Genomic DNA, 24,448 nt, shown 5'->3' with positions numbered 1-24,448 from the left:
TGAGCACTTCGCTCGAGTTAACACTATATAGTACCCATTGATTTCAATGGACCCTTTTACACATCCATAGTTGCTACAAAACCACAAAAGGACCGTCATCCGTGCATATACCTATGAATGGGTTCATGCAATTGCGGACAGCTCTGTGGATGTGTGAATGTGGCCTAATGGTACTTTTACACGAAGCGATAATTCGCTCGATCACACGATTAACGATTTTGAATGAACGATGTTTTTTTTATAACGATCAGCGTTTACACAGAACGATACATCGTACGGAAAAATAGTCATGCGATCGCTTAAGCCTATCTCACACATAGGTGAAATCATTGAAAGACTGTTTACACGGAACGATCTGCGAATTTTTTGCGAACGACCAACGATAATTTGAGAACATGTTGAAAGATCAAAATGAACGATTTCTCGCTCGTCATTGATCGTTTGCTGCGTTTACACGTATGATTATCGTTCGAATTTGATCGTTATCGTGCAAAAACGAACGATAAATCATTCCGTGTAAAAGGACCATTAGTTTAACTGAAAAGGTCTGCATCATTTAAAGGATTTGATGAACAAGAAGATATAAATACTAAATGTAGCCCATCTTTTCGTCACAGAAAATCAATTCCTTATATGAATATGTTGGTGCAGTAGAAGCTAATGGTCCTTTTACACGGAACGATTTATCGTTCGTTTTTGCACGATAACGATCAAATTCGAACGATAATCGTACGTGTAAACGCAGCAAACCATCAAACGACGAGCGAGAAATCGTTCATTTTGATCTTTCAACATGTTCTCAAATTATCGCAGATCGTTCCGTGTAAACATTCTTTCAACAATTTCGCCTATGTGTGAGATAGGCTTAAGCGATCGCAAAACGATTGCATAACAATTTTTCCGTACGATGTATCGTTCTGTGTAAACGCTGATCGTTATAAAAAAAACATTGTTTATTCAAAATCGTTAATCGTGCGATCGGGGCGAATTTCCGCTCCGTGTAATAGTACCATAAGACCTGTTTAGTAGGATCCACTGTGCAGCTGGGTTTTGTACAGTATAATGTCTGTTGACAGTGCAGCAAGTGTTATAAAGTCCAGTAGGGATAACACAGGTAGGGTAGACTCAACTGCAGCTGCTATATAGCAACTATCCCGCTGCCAAACAGTAGCAACTTCTCATAGTACTAATCTGTGACAAGTTAAACATTGTAATACTAAGAAAAACACCAATAAAGTTGTCAGATCAACTGTCTCATTGGGTATTGCCTAGCTGGCCCATATTTATGAATGGAAAATACTCAGAATGAGGATGTTGCACAGCTTGGAAGGTCTTGTAAATATACCATCTGTGATGCCAATATAACTGCTGTCTGCCCTTGTTTCTGGTGGCGTATTAAACCTTTTTTTCAAGCACAAATTGTGTGGTCATGTAGATATAGATGTTGCAGCGTTAACTGTTCAGTTGGGATCTCAAACCCGTCTCTTAAAGCAAATGTACCAGCAGGTCCATCGCTTTAAGATTTATACACCAGGGAGGCCAGTGTCCTTTTTTTGGAGTTCCCACGCACGGTGACGGTCTATTCCCGGTCACCGGCCCGGCCTCAAGCACTTGAGCCACGTCATAGAATGGGGGGGATTTCCTCCCACTGGGGACGGGCCGGGCTGGTGATCGGGAATAGACCTGCGCCATGTGCGGAAACCGGGCGGCGGTTTAAAAAAAAAGGACCGCAGCACCAGTATCCCTGTACCGGCACCGGTCTATTGATGTTTTAATCTTAAAGTGATATACCTGCTGCTACATTCGCTTTAAACTTAGAGCAATGATGCTGCAGATTCTACTAAACCAAGGCATTCCCCTATACCCCTAATGCCAGCTATAGAATACCCTCGAAACCGTTACTTGTGGCTCCTGTCCATGTCAGGTTTTATGTTGGAGTGCTTCCAGTCTTTTTGCTGTGTGAAAAATATATTTGTCTAATATGTAACATCTAGGTTTTTGTGGCTGCCATTATGAAGAAGAAAGACACCAAGATCATCTCCAAAAGAGACATAGGAGAGTGCAGGATGGGCAGGATCTATGTTAAAATGTTGCACTAGATAGGTACAAAGAAACTAAGTATATTTTGGGGTCATGAAGAGGAAATAATTATTCTGACATATCCATATATGCTCTTAAACTTAGGATCTTTTGCCCTGAGGCAAAAGCTTTGTTCTGCTTGCCTTGCTTCATCTTAACATAGTGTGGTGGATTGTAGTAGAGTTGCTGACATGGACTATTATATTTCCCTGGAAATATACATATAGTGCAATGCAGGAAGCATTGTGCAAGGGAAGAGAGGATAGGCCCCCTCAGCCCAGCGGCCCCACTGTTATTTGTCCAAACTGCTGGATGGCCAGTCCGGCCCTGTATTCATATTTAATGGCAATATTAATATATGTTGTCAGTAAAGAAGGCTTGTGTAACATATTAGCACTACTGGAGCAAATGATGGAAAGCAGAATACAACTGATGGGTGGGACACAGTATCCTGCCACATAGGACATACAAAGCTGCTTTACAGACTTGACTCCCATCAGACATATTGCATCTTTGATTTACTGGCTATAGGGTTAAATAAATTGGAAAGCTCTATGTAAATGAAGTTAATTTATCTAAGAATGAAATATTGTTCTGTGCTTGTACGTTGTCAGATTTTTATTGCCACTTCTTCAAGTGCAATCTGTGCTTTAGGGAAAGAGTGTAAGGGTTCTTCATACACCCATAGCAACAGCGCCACCTTGAGACGAATCAGATAATATAGCACTGAAAAAAGAAATGAAAAAGAACAATATAACGATTTTTCACACGATGATCGTCCTGTGTAATAGGGCCTTACTCTAAAGCAGAGATGGGGAACCTTCCGCCCTCCAGCTGGACAGGTATGATGGGAATTGTAGTTTTGTAACAAGCTGGAGGGCCAAAGGTTCCCCATCCATGTTCCAAAGTAAGCATGAGAGCACTATATGGCGGCATGTGGACTGCCTACATCCATAGTATGTATTCTCTACAATCTCTGCCCAGTGGCTGCTCATAGCTTACAGAAGTCTTGATTTGGGTCTCTGAAAATGACACAGAACCTGTTATATCATCGACTATGAAAAGCTGCAAGTCCAATTATTCAGTATTTTTCTAGCAGGAACATGTCACACAGAATAATTAATGAGAAATGACTCTGAGTGTAGGATTTTCACAGAATACATATTTATTTTGGCTTTAGGCACTGGAATCTGCTGGTACTCCCCTTTTTAGATGCAAAGGCCTCATGCATATGACTGTATTATGAATATATTGAATGTCTAATGCGTGCACAAAATAATATTTTATATATATATATATATATATATATATATATATATATATATATATAGTGGTGTTATAAGTAACTATGGGAACCACTTCATCATGACCACCTTTGGCAGCAAGCCCAGAATATATAAAGTTTAATGGTTGCTTTGGTTTCTCTAATGCATAGAGATAATGCATACAGTAATGCTTATAGGATTATGCTCATAGTGATGTCACAGTACAAGTATAGCACTTTACAGTGATGTCACAGTATAGGAAAAATGCTTTAAAGGGATACTCAAAAAAAACCTGGACTTTAAAATCAACTAGTGCCAGAAAGTGCGAGAGATTTGTAATTTACTTCTATTTAAAAATGTCAAGTCTTCCAGTAATTATGAGCTGCTGTATGCCCTGCAGGAAGTGGTGTTTTCTTTCCAGTGTGACACAGTGCTCTTTGCTGCCACCTCGGTCTGTGTCAGGAACTGTCCAGTGCAGTAGCAAATTCCCAGAGAAAATCTCTACTGTTCTGGACAGTTTCTTTCCTGACATGGACAAAGGTGAAAGTATACACCACTTTCTGCAGGATTTACAGCGGCTGATAAGTACTGGAAGACTGGAGATTTTTTAATAGAAGTAAATTACAAATCTCTGGTACTTTCTGAGATCATTTGATTTGAAAGAAATTTTTTTTTCGCTGGAGTACCCCTCTTAAAGGAAACTATTAACAGGCTAGAAGAATCGACCCTGCTGATATCTTGTGGGTCCCTGAAAGTAAGTTTCTTATTTTCATCCTTGGTGCCGTTTCTGTGATCCTTATGCTAATTAGGCTTCTTTGTTGCAGGGGGGCGGGGCTACTGATCCTAGTGCACTGATCCGCCCCCGTACAGCCTGTTCCTTGTAATGAATGCCAGCAGAGTGGGCCGGCTGGGGGTGCATCAGTGCACCCCACTGAGTTTACTAAGAGGCACACACCTCTTATTAAAGAGTCACTGTCGTATTTTTTTTTTTTGCAGAAATCAATAGTCCAGGCGATTTTAAGAAACTTTGTAATTGGGTTTATTAGCCAAATCTGCCATTATCTGCATGTAAAAAGCCTTTTCCCAGGTCCCCACCTCCTTCCTCTTTTTCATCCACTCTGAAAAATCTGAAAATTGTGACTTGTTGCATCAGACGTCCCCTGTCTGCTCTAGGGAGAGGGGAGGGGGGAGGAGGAAGGAGGGAGTTAGCCGGCAGCAGAAAGCAGATAACAGAGGATTACAGGCACGGAGCTGGGTGACAGCTGTAATCCGAGCTCAGACAGGTCACTGGTGACTGTCACAGGAGATATCCCGTGAGGGATTTGTAGATTAACTCTTTGTTGTCCTGTTTTGGTCTTTTCTTTAGCTCTCTCCATAGGAGAACAATGAAGACAGGGGGGAGAGCTTCAAACTGCTTTTTCATGATAAAAATGCATTTTTCGGATAATAAACCCAATTACAGTTTCTTAAAATCGCCTGGACTATTGATTTCTGCAAAAAAAAAATTCACGACAGTGACACTTTAAATCCAGCAGGACTGGCGGGTGCAGAAACCTACACCTCCTTAGGTGTACATTACCGCCATTACCACGCAGGAGGAGTCCCCGCTTATGCAACGAAAAAGTCACAGAGTTTTGCACAAACTACATGTACCCTAGGGGCTCAGATGGTAAATGTGCCCCAATGTGCACAATAATATTACACACACAGTGATGTCACACCATGATATAGTATAAAGGAGGAAGCACAGAAGTACGTATAGGAACATGTGCACACCAATTACTATACAAAACATGGATATAGCACACAGGGATGTAATAGTACATACATAAGGAAAAAGTAAAATAAAAAAAGAAGAGATAATGCATTGGATGGCATTCACTTTCACACACCCCTTCCATAATCATCACTAACTGCACCTGTACCTGAGCAGGAATAAGCTCCGCACCAGCTGCTATGCCTGCTACCCTTGTACAGTGGGTATGCCCATGAGTATATAGCATATTCCTGAATGGCCATATGAGAGAAAAGTAAAGTCCATCAACAGCAACAGACTATGCCAACGACAACAGTGTTACGAGGGATATAACACATCCAGTAGTTTAATACATTAACCCGCCCTTCCCTTTAACCCTTTGTGTGACAGTATTCTCCTTTTCAGCGACTTAATTTATGATTTCATTTTTAAACCAACCACTTTCTCTTCGGTGTCCTAATTGTGTGTGTTATACTTACGCAGACTGTTCACCTCAAACACTTTTGATGCAATCAGTGATGATGCATTTACTGGTCTTCCTCACCTAGAGTACTTGTAAGTATAAGCACCAACCCATGGCTATCATTGTAACTCATATACACCGCACTATTTGCTGGGGGACTGCAGGACTACATCCACTTTTCATGTCTTATTCATCAATGCTTATTATTATTTCATGCGGAGTAGACTCCAAAACTTGTAATGAAAAAAAAAAGATATAAACTATGTGTAGAAGCAACCATGGTGGATGTACTCCTGCTAATTCTCTATCTTGTCTATGTCATGTTTCATGTAGATGACTCCAGTGCTCTTGTCTGAGTAATGTTGTGTTGATCTGGGGAGGGAAGATGTTTATTATGATGCATGGTACCTGGCTTCCCACTCTTTGCATGTCCCTATACCCCATTACGGTGCCACTGTAGTTGACATTAATTCTTAACCATTGAACCTCTGTCCTACTTACAAATGCATTATTTAGAACACTTAAATAGGCTAATGATAGCAAAAGACTTGACGCCCATTTGTTCTCAGGTTATACAACAGTGAGTATGCAGAACAAGGGATAGTAATGGGGCCGGGGGTGGGGTGGATATTGATTGGACTGGAGGGTAATTGTTCCCTGGGCTTTTCCCATTATCCTTTAGTGCTAGAATTAATGAAGCATCAATTCATAAAGCTATTGCTGTTAATGTGTTTTGTGCATTACTATACAATTTGTTATGTATAAAAATGCCATGTCCACCGCTGAGGTTTCGTCACATAACCAATTTTACTTGTCTTTCCAGGTTCATAGAAAACAACAAAATTAAATCAATCTCGAGAAATGCTTTTCGGGGGTTAAAGTCTTTGATTCACTTGTAAGTACTGAACTAATATGAGTTGTGGAATATGATATCCCATTTGACCCTTTTTTGGTATCTTTTATGTGAGTTTCTGTTAAACGATAGTCCAGATGTTTTAGGTAAAAAAATAAGGATTAAGCTGACATGAATTCTAAGCAGTTCCCTCAGCCAGAGCTGTCAGAATCTTAAAGAAAGCAGTAAAACACAAAGCCCAAATTCTAGAGAACCGCAATAAATTATACAATAAAAGATAACAAAATCCTATGGTAAAATGTCATTCCTAAACTATCACCTCATCCCAAATAGTTTTTTCCCCCTTGGTTTATTCTAAATCATTCTTTATAAAAAAATTTATTTGAGTAAATGTGTTTGACTAAAAGTTTGTACTAGAGATGAGTGAGCCGAGCCTCCCAAGACCAGATTCATTCCGAACTTTGCAAAAAGGTTTGGAAAGATGGCGGCCGCACATCTACAAAACAAGAAAAATTATTTTCACCTGTCTATACTCCCCTGGTGTCCTCTTCTGTGTCTCCGGTGCCAACTGTAGAGTGACAGCCCGCTCAGCCAATCACCAGCCAGCTCAGCCAGTGATTGACTGGGTGGGCTGTCACTGGAGAAAATGCATTGGAACTGAGAAGAAGGACATCAGGGGAATATCAACAGATAAGTATGATGAGTGAACTTTTGGAACCGCAGTAAAACAGCTTAAAGGACAAGTGCCATGAAAAACTTTTTCCCAGTAATTGAAGCACATTACAAAGTTATATAACTCTGTAATATAACTCTGTCTTTTCCCCCCTCCACCCCCCACCAGGAAGTGTCCTAACTCACACAGACCTGATTACTGTCATCACCGTCACCAAGCTCTTCTCTCAGCTCCTTCTCCTGTTACAGCCAGCCTCCCCCCTCCCCTGTCCTTGTCAGGTGACAGGCTTGCTCAGCTCCCATTGGCTGAACAACTGCAAGCCATCACTTGTCACATCTCACTTGCTTATCTTCCCTCCGACTGACTCCAGCACATAGGCAGCTCCCCCCTCCCCTCATACCCTCTCTCCTGCTGCCGTGGACTCAGTGAAGGAGTCATGTCACTAGAGAAGATAAGCTGAGCAAGCAGAGTCACCTGACAAGGAGTGGAGGGGAGGTTGGTGTAACAGGAGCTAGAGCAGCCCTCCTGCTGATGACTCATTCTCACAAGAAGGAGCTGCCTGGTGACGGTGACGACAGTCATTAGGTCTGTGTGAGTTAGAACACTTCCTGCTGGGGGGTGGAGGGGGGAAAAGACAGGGAGGGGAGGCAGATAGGTGATTGAAGCATATTACACTGTTATATAACTTTGTAATGTGCTTCAATTACTGGGAAAAAGTTTTTCATGGCACTTGTCCTTTAACACCTGCAATCATTTAGCTGTTTTATTGCCATTCCTTTAAAGTTTGATTCGGACAAATCAGAGCTTTACATTAAAGCTGAACCGAACTTTTGAAAAGTTATCTTGCTCATCTTTACATTGTACCTCACCATCAACTATGTGGATAGGCTATCAATTGTTTTATCCTGGACAATCCCTTTAACCTGCAGAGGGAGTATTATCAATGCACACTTTGGGGGTGAAGGTGAAGTGAGGGGGGGGGGGGGGGCTGATAGAGCAGTGGGAAGGGGGAGTGAGGAGGGAGTTGAAAGTGGGAAGGAGAGTCAGGGGGCTTGTTGAGGGGGTGAAGGGGGTGAGGGGTTAGACCCTCTTACAGTCTCACAGCTATGCCCTATCTTGTGGGTAGGGGATATGTTAAAGTGGGCACAACTGGTGCGGTGGAGGTCTGACTGCTGGGATGTCCCCTAGAATCAATGGCGCACACTGGGCCAGCGTTCTGTTGATTCTCTACGGGGATTCTGAGCATTGCTGAGTTCAGTTATTGGCAATATTTAGAAATTCCATAAAGAATGTGGTTTTCACATGAAATGTATTATTCATCTGACAGAGACCATGTCCTTTAGGCACTCATTGGATGCTAAGCATCAGTATACTTTATGGGGATAGTATCAGACTACTCTCCACTGCAGGGAAGCATATGCCGTATAGTACATTGGTTGTATGGGTTGTGACTATGACTCCTCTCTAATCCCCGATTATTTCAATGTGACTAGTATAATTGGATTTGCTGTCATTATCTGATCCGAGCTGCAGCTGCACGACATAAAACATTTGGTTGTAGTTTGGAATTTTCTGTTATTTCCGAAGAGCCAAAAAGTTCATCAATTTCCAAAACAAAATCACGTAGAGCAGAAGTCTTGGCTGAACTGTGGAGAACATTGTAATAATGATGACATTAACATCTCTCTGGATCTAAGGCTATGGCAACAAAGGCAGAGGCTTTCATGGAAGGCGCAGAACTATGCACGGGGGAGAATAGCTCCGTTACACCATACAATCGGGTATTTTGTTACATTTGCCCACTTAGAGAAGTAGGAAGAAAGTCCAGCACAGGAATAGGTGGGTGATAGAATAACAATGCTGCTCTCATCTGAGCTCTGAGGCAATAAAAACAAGATGTGTAAAAGTAATAAAAAGCTCTGTCCTTTTGAAGTTTGCTGGCCACAGTCCATAGGATTACATGGAATCCTACTATAGTCACATGGACAGAAGAATGACATGGGGATAGCTGCCATACTGACAAAGTCAGCAATACACTTTTAAACTGTAGGAAGGCTATGGATAGTATAGACAGTAGCATGAGATATCAGATTTGATGTTTAAAGGGAATCTGTCGCTATGAAAATGCTGTTCATATCTATTTCTTATAGAGTGGGGGGGGTGAGTAGACTTAAAGTGTCACTGTTGTTAAAATTTTTTTGCAGAAATTAATAGTACAGGCGATTTAAAAAAAAAACTTTGTAATTGGGTTTATTAGCCAAAAAATGCATTTTTATCATGAAAAAGCAGTTTGAAGCTCTCCCCCTGTCTTCATTGTTCTCTATGGAGAGGGGAGGGGCGGAGAGAGATGAGGCACCAAAACAGGACAACAAAGAGTTAATTTACAGCTACAGCACTGGCTATCTCCTCTGACAGTCAGCACTGATCTCTCTGACCTCTGAATAGCGGCTTTCACACAGCTCCCACTGTTTAATCTTTGTTCTCTGCTCTTTGCTGGCTACTAATCTCCCGACTGATGTAAAAGAGTCGAGATTTCCTGATAATGAGCAGTGGATGAGAGAAAGGAAGGAGGGGGGGACTTGGGGAAAGGATCTTTGAATGCAGATAATGGCATATTTGCCTAATAAACCCAATTACAAAGTTTCTTAAAATCGCCTGGACTATTGATTTCTGCAAAAAAAAAGAAAAAAGAGAAAAGAAACGACAGTGACACTTTAAAAAGGAGCTCCAGGCAGGACATTTTTTTATATATGACAGGGAGGGGGTGGGTGAAAACAATATCATCCACTTACCTACCTGGCTTGTGTGAAAGCATTTAGTACAAAATGTAATTAATGTGTACATCTCATGATATATACAGTAAAAGATATATTAACAGCAAATATATATATATATATATATATATATATATATACATAGTTAAAGGGCGAAAATCTTTTTCTTTTCAAATTAACTGGTTTGAGAAAGTTATATAGATTTGTAATTTTCTTCTATTTAAAAATCTCAAGTCTTCCAGTACTTATCAGCTGCTGTATGTCCTGCAGGAAGCGGTGTATTCTTTTCAGTCAGACAGTGCTGACATCTCTGCCCAAGACAGGAACTGTTAAAAAGCAGGAGAGGTTTTCTATGGGGATCTGCTGCTGCTGCTGCTGCTGCTGCTCTCGACAGTTCCTGTCTCGGACAGAGGTGGCAGCAGAGAACACTGTGTCAGACTGAAAAGAAAACACCACTTCCTGCAGTGATAAGTGTAGGAAGACTTAAGATTTTTAAATAGAAGTAAATTACGAATCTATATAACTCTTTCAAACCAGTTGATTTGAAAGAAAAAGATTTTCAACGGACTACCCATTTAATGCTTGCCTTAAGTGTGCTTTTAGTTTTGACTTTAATATTGCAGCTCTAGCAGACTGTTTAGTGCCACACTGTGCTGGCCAGGCTTCTTCATTTGACTCGGAGTTGCCCAATCAGCATCCATCTTCCCTGGGACAGTCTGTGCAGAGCAGAGAAACAAATGATGTCATTCCTGCATTTGGTCTTTTTTTTCTGTTGTTACTAAAGACTAGAGATGAGCGGACCGTCGGATTTTTGGTCCGACGGCATCGGCGCACTCTCATTATGCCTGAGATCCCGGCCGCATAGTTGCGATTCCGCGAATATGCGGCCAGGATATTCCAGGGAATTCAACATCGATTCCCTGGAATATCCTGGCCGCATATTCCTGGGAGTGCAAGTATGCGTCCGGGATCACAGGCATAATGAGAGAGCGAACTGCTTTCGGACCAAAAGTCTGAACAGTTCGCTCATCTCTACTAAAGACCAAATAGCTTCTGCAATGGAGCCTTGACTGCAGTTTTCCAGTAAGTGAGACACCTAGTGGCCAATTTAGTATACAACCTCCCCTGCTGATTTAAATGGGCACTCGCACAACAAATGACTTTTGCTGCTATTTTGTTAAGGTTACTGTCTTGCCTAAAAATGCAGAATGAAACAGCAACCAAAGTGTTACTTTTGAATAAATAATAATAATAATAATAATAATTCTTTTATTTGTATAGCGCACACAGATTCCGCAGCACTTCACATCGTTTTTTTTTTTTTGCCAATTATTGCTCCCTGTCCCCAATAGGGCTCACAATCTAAATCTAAATCTGTATGTCTTCAGTGCAGTCAGGCCGTGTGCTTCAGGGATCACCACCTCTGTTTGTGTAGAAAAAGTTGGTATGTCATGTCTGCTCCCTTTAAGGGGCATTTATAAAGCTATTGTCCACAGCTAATATGAGGTCACTGCAGACGCCTCTTAAAGGGTTATGGTGGCACTGTAAGGGGATGCATTATAGTTAAAAGAGGACAGAAACTGCCATCAGAATGGTATAAAGCCCCAGTGATTTATAGCACGCTAGACCCCTTTGCAGCAGTGACCCACATCTTACATTATTTCACTATTAGATACTAATGTATAAATGTGTTAGCTCCCCCTGCTGGCTAAAACATAGATTTAGATTTTTATCTCATTTGCATAAATATCATAGATCTATTAATGACACCGCTTTCAGGCCGGTGCCCAGGTTCCCGTCTAGGAACTGTGCCATTCTCTGATAGATATCTATCTGCGGTCTGAGACCTAGGATAACCTTACAGACATTAACGTGTGCTGTATTAATAGCAGCTCTGGCTGGCAATGTCCACAGTCTCACTATATAGTAAGAAAATATGGCGCAGCAGAAGAGCCGGGCACATTTAGACTATGATTACTGTTTGCGGTGGAGGCTTTTCACCTCTTCTGACTAATACTCAGATTAGACATTCCACCGGCTAAATACCTAAAGCTCCTTCCTGGCTGCTGAATGATACAGCCCTTACCTGTGCAGACATGGAAATGATATTGGTAATGTTGTTTAAAAGGGTAATTCAGGATTAGAAAAAGCTAAATTACTTAAATACAGCACCACCCCTGTCCCCAGGTTGTGTGTTATTGTAATTCCTTGGCATTCACGTTAATGGAACTGAGCTGTGACACCAAAACTGTTGACAGAGCAGTTAGTGCTTCTGGAGAAAAGCGGCCATGTTTTCCTAATCCTGGATAACCCCTTTAAGTGAAGTAGGGTAAAAATCTGCACCGACACTGACTATTTATATATATTTTATACTACCAATTATTCAGTAACACATTAAAAAGAATCTGTCACTTGGTTTATGCTGACTTAAATGAGAGCAGCATAAACTAGTGACAGAAATGCAGAACACATCGGTGTATTGCTTACATAATTCTGTCCAGCCATTCTCCTAATATGCAGGAGAATAGGATTCTTGCCACACCCCTCCCCCCGCCCTCCAGCTGATGATTTATAATTGACTGCCTATAGGCAGCATGGATAGATAACTGCCAATCAGCAGCTAGTAGGCAGTGTTTTCCGCTTCTCATGAATATCCAGGACTACTGGGCTCATGCTCATAATGGAGAGGACTACTTATTGTCCATGTTGTTCAGGAGGATATCTCTGAATCAGCTGCACAGAATAATGTACAGTAAGTGACACATCATTCTGTTCAGCTGCTCTGTCACTACTTAATGCTAACCTTAAGGTTAACCTTAAGGTAAGGCTGCATAAACCTGGTAACAGAGTCCATTTAATGGTGGTCTGTGCCCCTCCCCATCCATCATCATCATCATCATGCACTAAGCGAACACATATCACAAATGGTTTGATCAGTGAGGTGTCAATGTCCAGCATCCCCACTAATCAGTTATTCTACACAGCCCCAGTTCAGGCCTATACACAATAACTTGTCAGACGCCTCAGATCTGTTCATTGTGTAGTATTGGCAACAGATTAGTGCAGCACATCTCCCATGTACTTCAATGAAAACTTTGCTGCAGTAAGCCAATTCCATCAGAGTGTAGTACCCGCTGATGGACCATCATAACTGTAACTGTAACATGGGGTTTACACTTTTGCAGTTGCAGACCAATGCTGTTCAATGTTGTGCCTAACCCAATTTTACATATAGTATTTGTCATGGTTGCCGTTCTCATGTGAAACACAAATGCTTAATGGTTACATTCATACAAGGTGACACTACTACCTGAATATTTGAGAAAATACAATAGTATAGAATGTGCTGGTCTTACTGTTTTGTGACTATCAAGGGCTCTTCCCTCAATGGTTCCACCCTCAAAGGCACCATCTGTAGATAGAATAATACTATCATACATCTTGACGTTCAAACTTCATCATAAAGTTCCAATACTCTCTCAGTATCTTTGGTTCTTATTAAGGTGATGCATATTTAATAGGAAATGTGTTATATTACGCTTATAGTCAGATCCGATTCCTCATGTCAGTAGTAATGTGACCTGTATTTCTGAGTGTGTGACCTTTCCTTACATCTGTCATTCTGTTTGTATTACAGGAGCCTGGCCAATAATAACCTGCAGTCTCTTCCAAAAGATGTCTTCAAAGGGTTGGACTCCCTAACAAACGTGTAAGACAAGAGAGAAAGCTTATCTTATAAATGATGTATTCAAAAGTGTACATGATATATGTATATATGCTTATCTGTATGGATGTATGCAAGTATATATATATATATCTTTGTAGATAAATATATTATCAACCTTCCTCAGAATAAACATTAGGCATATTTCTTATCCTAAAGTTTTGGATATGTACATGCATTTGTACATGTCTGTATACACGGTCTTTTTCTATGTCTGTGGTTTGGCGAAATCAAGAACAGTTCCTGAAAGATGTTAACTATATGGCTATGTTCCCACTATGTATTTTTTCGTAAAACTACAGCCGTTGTTGGTGATTGCAACAACGGCTGCGGTTAATACGAAAAAATACGATACCTTGCTGTCTGTGGAATCCCGTCCGGAGCGTATACACATAGTATACGCTCCGTCCGAGTTCCTTTGTGGTGCCGCAAACAACTGACATGTCAGTTTTCTGCCGCTGCTATTCATTGAATAGTGGCCGCAGAAAACCCTGTCAGTGTACACTGCCGTTCGCTCCATAGTGTGCTGTGGGGAGTTCTGATGTGAGTGCGCACGGATGCGCCCGCATAAGAACCCAGTGGCTGAAAAAAATTATCCGGCCGGTACTGCAGTACCAGCCGGGATGATCTTTTCAGAGACCGGCTGTTCCGTGACATGGGCGGGTCACGGAACGGCCGCTCTCTTACGAAGTGTGCACATAGCCTATATGGTGAAATTGCTACCCCCTGACCCATCCTATCAATGTGATGTGTGGCTCTTCGACAGTAGAGTAGAGGACCCCACTATATATCAGGTAGACCACTACTGAGACATATCAGTATATCAGATAGACCTGCAGTACCTGAAGAGCTGAAAGAGCCGACAAGCCCACCTTGTATCCTGTATGCCACAGGTGTCAAACCTGCGGCCCTCCAGCTGTTGCAAAACTACAATTCCCATCATACCTGAACAGCCAAAGCATGCTAGGAATTATAGTAGGTGGGCCCTTGCCACTGCAGTCGAAAAACTCCTTACAGTCGGCGAATCGAACGTCTGAGTGTCACTTGCTGCACTTTTCCTATATCTGCATTTACAACATCTGACACCAGTTTTGTATAAATCAAGCACCATTGATTTATACTGGACCCAAGCAGTCAGGTTCTCCTGGAATCAGTAAGTGAACATTAGTAAGCTATATCTCCTTCATTCTACGAATCAGTCTCAATGACCAAATGATAACTAAACGAGGGATTACTATGGTTACTATAGTGTGGAGATACGTGTAGTGTTTATTTCCTTGGGAACTGTCTGTGGTCGGGGGCTAGGAAGCAACAAGTACTCGAGGGACCCTTCTGTGACACGCGTCTAGTCTCTATGGCTACATGAAATTCGCTTTACTAACGTTATTACTTCCTAGTTCCTATTAGAAAATGGATTTCTAACCCAGATAATGATGGTTGAGGCAAAATGATGGATCCACGTTCCAGCAATCCAGTCTCTGCAAATCTTAGGGTTCTTTATAAAAAAAAATGAACCATTGGTGAAATGCTGCCAAGGCAAATTTTGCTCACAACTAATGCTGCGTTTACGTAGAACGATTATCGTTCAAATTTTCGCAATAACGATCGCATTTGAGCGATAATCGCTCAATGTAAACACAGCAAGCGATCAAGCGACGAGCGAAAAATCAATCATTTTGATCTTTCAACATGTTCTCAAATCGTCGTTCATCGTTCGCTAAAAATTCGCTGATCGCTTCGTGTAAACAGTCTTTCAAAGATTCACCCTATGTGAAAGATGGGCTTAAGCGATCTTAAAAAAGATCGCAATAACGATTTTTCTTACGAATTTTGTAACGATTTTTCTAATGATTTATTCGTCTAAACTCTGATCATTATAAAAACCAAATCGTTGCTTCAAAATCGTTAAATGATCGAATTATCGCTTCGTGTAAATTCAGCATATGTTTAGACATTTAGAGGGAGATTTATCAAACATGGTGTAAAGTGAAACTGGCTCAGTTGCCCCTAGCAACCAATCAGATTCCACTTTTCATTCCTCACAGACTCTTTGGAAAATGAAAGGTGGAATCTGATTGGTTGCTAGGGGCAACTGAGCCAGTTTCACCTTACACCATGTTTGATAAATCTCCCCCTTAAAGTGAATATACCATCAGGCACATTGCTTTGTTTTTTTTACATTAACAGATGGGCATGGGGATGCTGGATAGTCTATAGCTGCTGCTACGAATTATGCAGTAAGCCGGGGAGTGAAGGGCATAGCTGTACGCTTCTCCCAAGCAGTTGGAGTCTCAGCACCAAGACCTTGACTGAGTTTCTGACATGTGAACTGACAGTAATACTTTGTTCAGACTTCTGCATTGTGTATTAGGTGCTATATTGTCTCTATTAAAGGGGTTCTCCGGAGAAAAAATGTTTTTATATCAACTGGTGCCAGCAATTTATAAATTACTTCTATTTTAAAAAAAAATAATCAAATCTTTCAGTACTGTGTCAAACTTGAAAGAATACACCACTTCCTGCCAGACATACAGCAGCTGATAAGTACTGGAGGACTTGAGGTTTTTAAATAGAAATAATATACAAATCTGTATAACTTTCGGGCAGCGGTTTAAAAAAAATATATATATTTTTTTCTCCAGAGTAGCCCTTTAAGGCTAAGGCTACCTCTCAACTTTTTGTAGCAGTACTAATTCATTTTAACTATGGAGCTATAGCTGCTATCCAAAGATTACAACACAGCGGGCACTCAATAGTTAAAATCATTTAGTAGTGATACAGATAGTCCCGGTGTAGCCCCGGTGTTAGGCTGGGATTTGGAAATGTTTTGTGCCGGAAAATCCTATGTTCTTTCGACATTACCCATAATCACCAGACGATTTGGAATATCAAGTTACCCTTTTGTGTTCCCCATAAACAGTTTTCTTTCGACTTGTTTAATGGAAATCCCTTATTAATTACATGTCTGGAGAGTTCCTGGCAGAGCAATTCACATAGGGAAAATTGTTATGGGATAAATATTAGCATTGAAGGGAAATGAATGCTCCGCTCCAGCCTTCAGGGGTGGAGGGAATATCACTATACAGCTATTTCAATTACACTAAAGGAGAGACTATGCTCATTTACAGGTATGTCCCATAATTACTGGTAGACTTCAGGAGTTTTCTTAAAGGGGTTGTTCACCCCAAATGTTTGTATTTATTTATTTTCAAATCAACTGTAGCCAGAAAGTGCCAGAGATTTGTAATTTACTTCTATCAAAAAATCTTCAGTCTTCCAGTACTTAACAGCTGATGTAAGTCCTACAGGATGTGGTGTATTCTCTCTCAATGTTCTCTGCTGCCACCTCTGTCCATGTCAGGAATTGTCCAGAGCAGTAGAAAATCCCAATAGAAAAACTCCCTTGCTCTCCAGACTGGACAGAATACACCACTTCCTGCAGGACATACAGAAGCTGATAAGGACTGGAAGACTTTAGATTTATTTAATAGAAGTAAATTACCAATCTCTGGCACTTTCTGGCACCAGTTGATTTGAAAGAAAATTTGCTTGGGTGAACAACCCCCTTTAAGAACCTCAAAAGAGGTGCCCTATGGCTAGCATACCTGATCTAATCATATCACCAAAAAAAAAGGCTCTAAATTTACACACACACACACACACAAAAAAGTACTACTTTTGTTGTTTATTTTGGTTGAATTGCAGGAGCAGGGTCTCCTGTCAAAGATAGGAGTCCCTGCTTCTGTAAACTAAGCAGTGAGATAGACTGTGCACCCAGCCCAGCAAATGTGTGCAGCTACCTTGAGGTAAAGCAGCAATGCTCTGCACCTGCTCCAGTAAATGTATGTTGTTGAATCTCATAGCTGCTTTGGCTGGGACAATTTTCGGGACACCCACTGATCTGGTCTCACCTATATATCTTGGGATCTGTTCACTCGCTATTGGACTTTCAAAGATAACTGGAGCAGCAGTACAGCATGTGCACTGTTCCTCCATTGACTTGGGGAGCAAGGGACCCTCATTGACCGGCAGAGCTTTGGCTGTCCAGGCATGATGGGAATTGTAGTTTTGCAACAGCTGGAGGGCTGGGATATTTGACACCTGTGCTGTACAGTTTACACGTAGGATGCCCCTTTAAGCCACTGAGCCTTCCAATGCGTTTACCTCTTTTCCTTCTGTAGACATCATTAGGAATGCTGAGATTTTATTCTATGTTTTTTCTTTTTTTCTATTACCTGCAATCTTTATGCTATTTCCTTTTTATATTTTGTAGAGACCTTAGGGGCAACTCCTTTCATTGTGACTGTAAATTGAAATGGCTGGTAGAATGGCTCGATAAAACCAACGCAACAGTCGAGCAGATTTATTGTGAAAGCCCTCCCGAATATAAAGGGCGCAAAATCAACAGCCTTTCTGCTAAAGATTTTGACTGCATAACTACAGGTAACTATAACTGGGGGTAACTATAACAGTGATGTGTGTTTTTTAAAGCTCTTTATCTTGTTAATTATTTTTTTATTTGTAAAAACTAAGATTGAGCTAAATGAAACCCCAGAAGAATGTACAAAATATATTCATACTACTCCCCATGGAGTGATGTCTAAGTACATGTAGAATAAATACAGTGATGTCACAGTACATGTAGAATAAATACAGTGATGTCACAGTACATGTAGAATAAACAGAGTGATGGCACAGTACATGTAGAATAAATACAGTGATGTCACAGTACATGTAGAATAAATACAGTGATGCCACAGTACATGTAGAATAAATACAGTGATGTCACAGTACATGTAGAATAAATACAGTGATGTCACAGTACATGTAGAATAAACAGAGTGATGGCACAGTACATGTAGAATAAACAGAGTGATGTCACAGTACATGTAGAATAAACAGAGTGATGGAACAGTACATGTAGAATAAATACAGGGATGTCACAGTACATGTAGAATAAATACAGTGATGTCACAGTACATGTAGAATAAATACAGTGATGTCACAGTACATGTAGAATAAACAGAGTGATGGCACAGTACATGTAGAATAAACAGAGTGATGTCACAGTACATGTAGAATAAACAGAGTGATGTCACAGTACATGTAGAATAAACAGAGTGATGGCACAGTACATGTAGAATAAATACAGTGATGTCACAGTACATGTAGAATAAATACAGTGATGTCACAGTACATGTAGAATAAATACAGTGATGTCACAGTACATGTAGAATAAATACAGTATTGTCACAGTACTTGTAGAATAAATACAGTATGCACATGCCAAAAAAACAGAAATGGCTGCACATTGCACCTATGGTTGACATGAAAGCTTATTCAGCTACATTTAAAAACCAACATCAGAAGTTACTGTATAATTTGATCAAACCATATTGCCTCATGTACCAACGTGCAGGTCTCTGATACACGAGTCCCTAACCAAAAAATATCACTGTGCGGGTCAGTGAACACAATCCCCGCAAAGCGTGCGCAAGCATAGGGGACAAAGAATGGCCCTGCAACCCCAATGTCACAGGACCAAACCCCTAAGGGGCCCCCTGAACCTCGCAAGCACCGCCAATAGAGAATGAGGATGCCAAGCAACACAAGTGTGAACAAGCTCTTACCTCTTTCCATTGCTCCTGCACGCTTGCGCACGCTTTGCTGTGACTGTGTTCACTGACCGGCACAGTGATATTTTTTGGTTAGGGACTCGTGTATCAGAGACCTGCATGTTGGTACATGAGCCAATATGGTTTGATCAAATTATATACTAACTTCTGATGTTGGTTTTTAAATGTAGCTGAACAAGCTTTCGTGTCAACCATGGGTGCGATGTGCTAGGAACTTCTAGTGTAGGAGCAATGGAGAGAGGTAAGAGCTTGTTCACAATTGTGTCGCTTGGCGTCCACATTCTCCGCCGGCGGTGCCTGCGGGGTTCGGGGGGGGGGGGGCCTTAGGGGTTTGGTCCTGTGACATTGGGGTTGCAGGGCCATTCCTTGGCCCCTCTTCTCTGCTTGCGCACGCTTTGCGGGGATTGTGTTCACTGACTGGCACAGTGATGTTTTTTGGTTAGGGACTCATGTGTATCAGAGACCTGCATGTTGGTACATGAGGCAATATGGTTTGATCAAATTATATACTAACTTCTGATGTTGGTTTTTAAATGTAGTTAAACAAGTTTTCGTGTTAACCATGGGTGCGATATGCAGCCATTTCTGTCTTTTTGGCTTGTGCAGAATAAATACAGTGATGTCACAGTGCAGGAAAAATAAAAGCAGTGATGTCACAGTTTATTAACACTAGACATAGTGATGTCAGTGTACAAGCAGTGATGTCACAGTTTAGGAATAATAAACACAGTGACAGAGCAGCACAGAGGTAATGACCGAAGAAAAGTAATAGGATAGGATTAGTAGACCCAGTGATGTCTGGGGAACAGTCCAGTAATGACACAGTGCTGTAATGAAAATATTAGTATTTTGCAATGTGGATCTATTGTTTTTTTTTTTTGCTCCACCAATGCACAAGGATTGTGCCACGGCAAGGGGCATTTCTTCACACCACTGTATCTTCTGACCAAGACAGCTTCACCGTCTTGTCCAGTCTTTTAAGGTTTAGCTCTAGGCTAGATTACAGAGAACATGCTCTCAGATAAAAATGTTTTGGGGATTTAGCTAATATATGTGGTCATATTAACTAGCCAGAATAAAGATTTTCATACTATCACATTCACATTATCATGCCGGATAAAAGATCATGGAGCCAAAGCAAACATTAGTGAACAAGTTGTTATGTTTTTCATCTTTGTTCAGCACTTTCTGAGCCAGTTTTGTACATTAGTGAGCACATTACAGTTCCAACATCCATTGAACAAATACAATAAAACTCATGTGATCCAGCTTTTAATAATGCAGAACCTGTGTGCACAGAACTGAAAGATAATCTGGAATTTCACAAGACTGGAAGCAAACTTTACAAAGTGGAAGACGCCTATGATTTACTAATAGTACACCTATGTTATGGGACAGTATCCAACCGAGCATAGAAGTGAGTCTATGTGACGGGTTGAACTTCAAGTGGGAGCGCAGGAGGGCGAGCGACGGAATCCGTGTGGAGTTATCTGCGACATTTACTCAATGTGCAAATAACGATTAACGACTAGCGATAAACGATCGCAAACAAGATTTTTTATTGTTAACCTGAAATCGTTCACCATATTACACAGAACAATAGTCATTAGATACAATCGTTACTACGATTGTTACTGCGATCGTTACTATGATCGTTTACTCCATCTGATCCCATCAAAACAATGGACAATGTGCAATTACACTGAATGCTTAGTGAACAAATGCGGAACTTGAGTGAACGAATGTGGAATTACAGCAGATGATTAGCAAACGATTAACCATGATTTTAGGTTCAGATCTTAATCAACAATTAACGACATACAAACTATTTTTCAATCGTTGCCAGCAATTACACAGAACGATTATCGTTTAATTTCGAACAATATCACTATTTTCCGCACGTTAACCATCCCATGTAATAGGGCCCTAAGATTAGGGAGGAAAAGTGAGCAGTGGTGGAATGGGGGCTGCAGGGGACTGGGGTAGATAAGTATTACCCGTTTATTTTTTCTTAACGCCCAGTAACATGTACTTTTTTTTCTGCTGGAATAAGTTTTTAAATCATTGTAATGGGCAGTGGCATAGCTACCATAAAGGCAGACCACACCACTGCTAAGGGGCCTGTGCTAAGGCCCTTGCATTTTAACTGTGAGCTTTTGTTCGTTATAATTTTTGGTAGGGGAGTGAAAATGTGAAAAAGACAGACTGAAGCCCAATACCCATATATCAATCTTCAATATGAGAATATGAGAAAGTGAGGAAGACGCTTCACAGTAGCAAGAGCAGCAAAAAGGACCCGGGAATGCCACCCCTCAAAAGTGAAAAGAGAAAGGGCTAGAGCCACAGCTAGAAAGCAGAGAAACAGAGAATGAGAGTCCATCACTCATTGGGGATATAGACAACGTATTACTATTACACTGTTTCGTAGCTATTCAAGTGCCCCATACCTCTATCTTGTATGTTTTCGGTCACTGTTAGGATAGCATTACAAGAAGGGAAAGTGGCTCAACTTTCTGACGCTACATAAAGAGATTGTAATCGTTTAAATGTTTGCATCTATGTATGTCATACAGTCAAAAAAATGTAATGCAACCAAATATAAATCACTGAAATTGACTATTCTTATAGAAACAAGGGGTTATTGGCTGATGCCATGTCACCCCTAATATTAGAACTCAATGTTAGGCCGATTCCGGACGTCTATCGTTTCGTGTAATAAAGACAACAATCAGCCGAAGATCGTTGTCAACGGCTGATCGTTGATATAGGTTTGGACCTATAATTGTTGGGCGCCGACCGCACATCGCTACATGTAATAGCGGTGCGCGGCTGCTGCTGACGATATGCAAAGAAGAATACATTACCTATCCATGTTGCAGGGCTCCTCTTGCACTGTGCTTCTCACCAGGTCCCGCACGCTCCAGCATCAGAGCGGCCTGTCTGAGCTGACAGGCCGCTCAGCCAATCACAGGCCAGGACCGCCACGGCCAGTGATTAGCTGAGCGGCCTGTCAGCTCAGACAGGCCGCTCTGACGCTGGCGCGCGTGGGACCCGGTGAGAAGCACAGCGCAAGAGGAACCCTGCATCATGGACAGGTAATGTATACAGTTTAAACAAGGGCTGCAAGGACATCGGTAACAATGTCCCTGCAGCCCTTGTTAAATGATTATTGGGCCGTGTAATAGGCCCAGTAAACGAGCGCCGATCTAGCAGATCGGCGCTCGTTTACAATTATTATCGGGCCTTCATCGTCCCGTGTAATACTACCCTAAGTCAGTAATTATCTTTTCCTGTGTCCTGTCTCAATAAACTATAAGGTTTTTCTAGATCATTAGAGTTATTTACACTATGATTTGTAAGGACCTTTGTGTGGGCCATAGTGGATTGTTGTTGTGCTGGACACAATACCATATATAATACTGGAATTACTTTGGATGATCATTTACTTTTTCAGTAACTCAATAATTAACCTTTGTGTCTTACAGAATTTGCCCTGTACAAATCCTTGCCCTATCAGTCCCTGTCTGTGGACACCTTCACCTATATGAACGATGAGTATGTGGTCATTGCTCAGCCGTTTACAGGCAAATGTGTCTTCTTGGAATGGGACCACGTGGAAATGTCTTTCAGGAACTACGATAACATCACAGGTATCTCTGATGACCAGTCATGATGAAAACATACGATGTGAGCTCAACATTAGTCTCTAACCCGAGTTCTTTCTGTCATTGTAGGCACATCTACCGTGGTCTGCAAACCCATCGTCATCGAGAAGCAGCTCTATGTTATAGTAGCCCAGCTGTTTGGCGGCTCTCACATTTACAAGAGAGATATTTTTGCAAACAAATTTATCAAGATTCAAGACATTGAGGTTATTAAGATTCGGAAACCAAATGACATTGAGACTTTCAGGATAGATGACAACTGGTATTTTGTGGTTGCTGATAGCTCGAAAGCTGGTTGCACAACTATCTACAAATGGAATGGAAATGGATTTTACTCCCACCAGTCTGTGCATATGTGGTATCGGGATACAGATGTGGAATACCTTGAGATTGCCAACAAGCCACATCTCATTCTGTCTAGCAGCTCGCAACGGCCAATAATTTACCAGTGGAACAAGAAGTACAACAACTTCTCAAAGCACGCCGAGATACCAGACACAGAGGACGTGTATGCCGTAAAACACTTTTCAGCTAAGGATGATGTCTACCTCTGCCTAACTCGATTCATTGGGGATTCCAGGGTTATCAAATGGGAAGGAGGCTCAATTATTTCAGATATCCAAAGGATGCCTTCTCGTGGGTCTATGGTCTTTCAGCCTTTAGAGATCAACAACCACAAATATGCTATCCTTGGCAGTGATTATTCCTTCACCCAGGTTTTTCATTGGGATGCGGAAAAAGGAAAATTTGTGAAGTTTCAAGAGTTAAACATCCAAGCCCCCAGGTCCTTCACACATGTCTCCATAGACAAACACGACTTCCTGTTTGCTTCAAGTTTTAAGGGGGCTACACAAATATATGAACATGTTATAATTGACCTGAGTGCATGACCACTGAAATCTAATGCATTAAAGACATTCTAACCTGGACAGTATGAACTAAATGCATGATAACTCTATCTCTTGACATTATTCTGGATGACCGGCTTCAGAAGCTGGGAAGGCCAGAACAGAAGCATTGCTTGTTCCTCCTTTATTAATTTGTCATGTATAGTGGTTCTGAGAGTTGTACTTTTTCTAAAAAAACAAACAAACAAACATACAAAACCTTGATAGTTGACTGGCCTTTCCATTAACAGTTTGTACATATTTGTGCATATGGCATATGTCCATCCGAAAAGAGATATATAAAGAATATTACTTTTCTGTTTATTTATTCACCTGTTGGAGAGAAAACTGCCAAATAAAATGTTTACATTTTGTGTCTTCCATGTTACATATTCATTACATTGCCTTTCGGGAGGGATTCTGGAAGAGGGGTTCATTAACTGTCTTCCCCTAAGGCCTTATTCACACGTTTCATAGTGCATGGACCTATTAAGTAGAGAACAGTGATCCCTGTAACACGCATGGAAGGTATGACTGGGGCCATTTAAATTAATGTGGGTGCGCAATTACAAGCGCACTATGGAACATGTGAATATGCCCTAAACTTGCACTACTTCTCTCTTTTCTTTGTTTGCAAGCTCTAATATAGTTGAAATTTCTATTTAAAGGGGTT

The 24,448-nt window shown here is 41.1% G+C and overlaps 1 protein-coding gene across 5 annotated transcripts in view; it reads left to right on the top strand.

Moving 5' to 3' along the window:
• Positions 1-24,145, top strand: part of LGI1 (leucine rich glioma inactivated 1) — a 57,513-nt gene extending 33,368 nt beyond the window's left edge. For 4 of the 5 annotated variants that reach the window (XM_069978985.1, XM_069978982.1, XM_069978984.1 and 1 more), the window contains 6 exons: positions 5,584-5,655; positions 6,387-6,458; positions 13,501-13,572; positions 17,861-18,030; positions 22,709-22,873; positions 22,958-24,145. In XM_069978985.1, coding sequence (XP_069835086.1) covers positions 5,584-5,655; positions 6,387-6,458; positions 13,501-13,572; positions 17,861-18,030; positions 22,709-22,873; positions 22,958-23,778 — 1,372 coding nt within the window. In that variant the 3' untranslated portion in view covers positions 23,779-24,145. The remainder of the gene's footprint in view (positions 1-5,583; positions 5,656-6,386; positions 6,459-13,500; positions 13,573-17,860; positions 18,031-22,708; positions 22,874-22,957) is intronic. The other variant, XM_069978983.1, reaches the window with a different exon arrangement.
• Positions 24,146-24,448: the final 303 nt, after the last annotated feature.

This window comes from Dendropsophus ebraccatus, chromosome 8, assembly GCF_027789765.1.
Source record: "Dendropsophus ebraccatus isolate aDenEbr1 chromosome 8, aDenEbr1.pat, whole genome shotgun sequence".
Lineage (NCBI taxonomy): Eukaryota > Metazoa > Chordata > Amphibia > Anura > Hylidae > Dendropsophus > Dendropsophus ebraccatus.
This window is presented reverse-complemented; position numbering and strand designations above follow the sequence as displayed.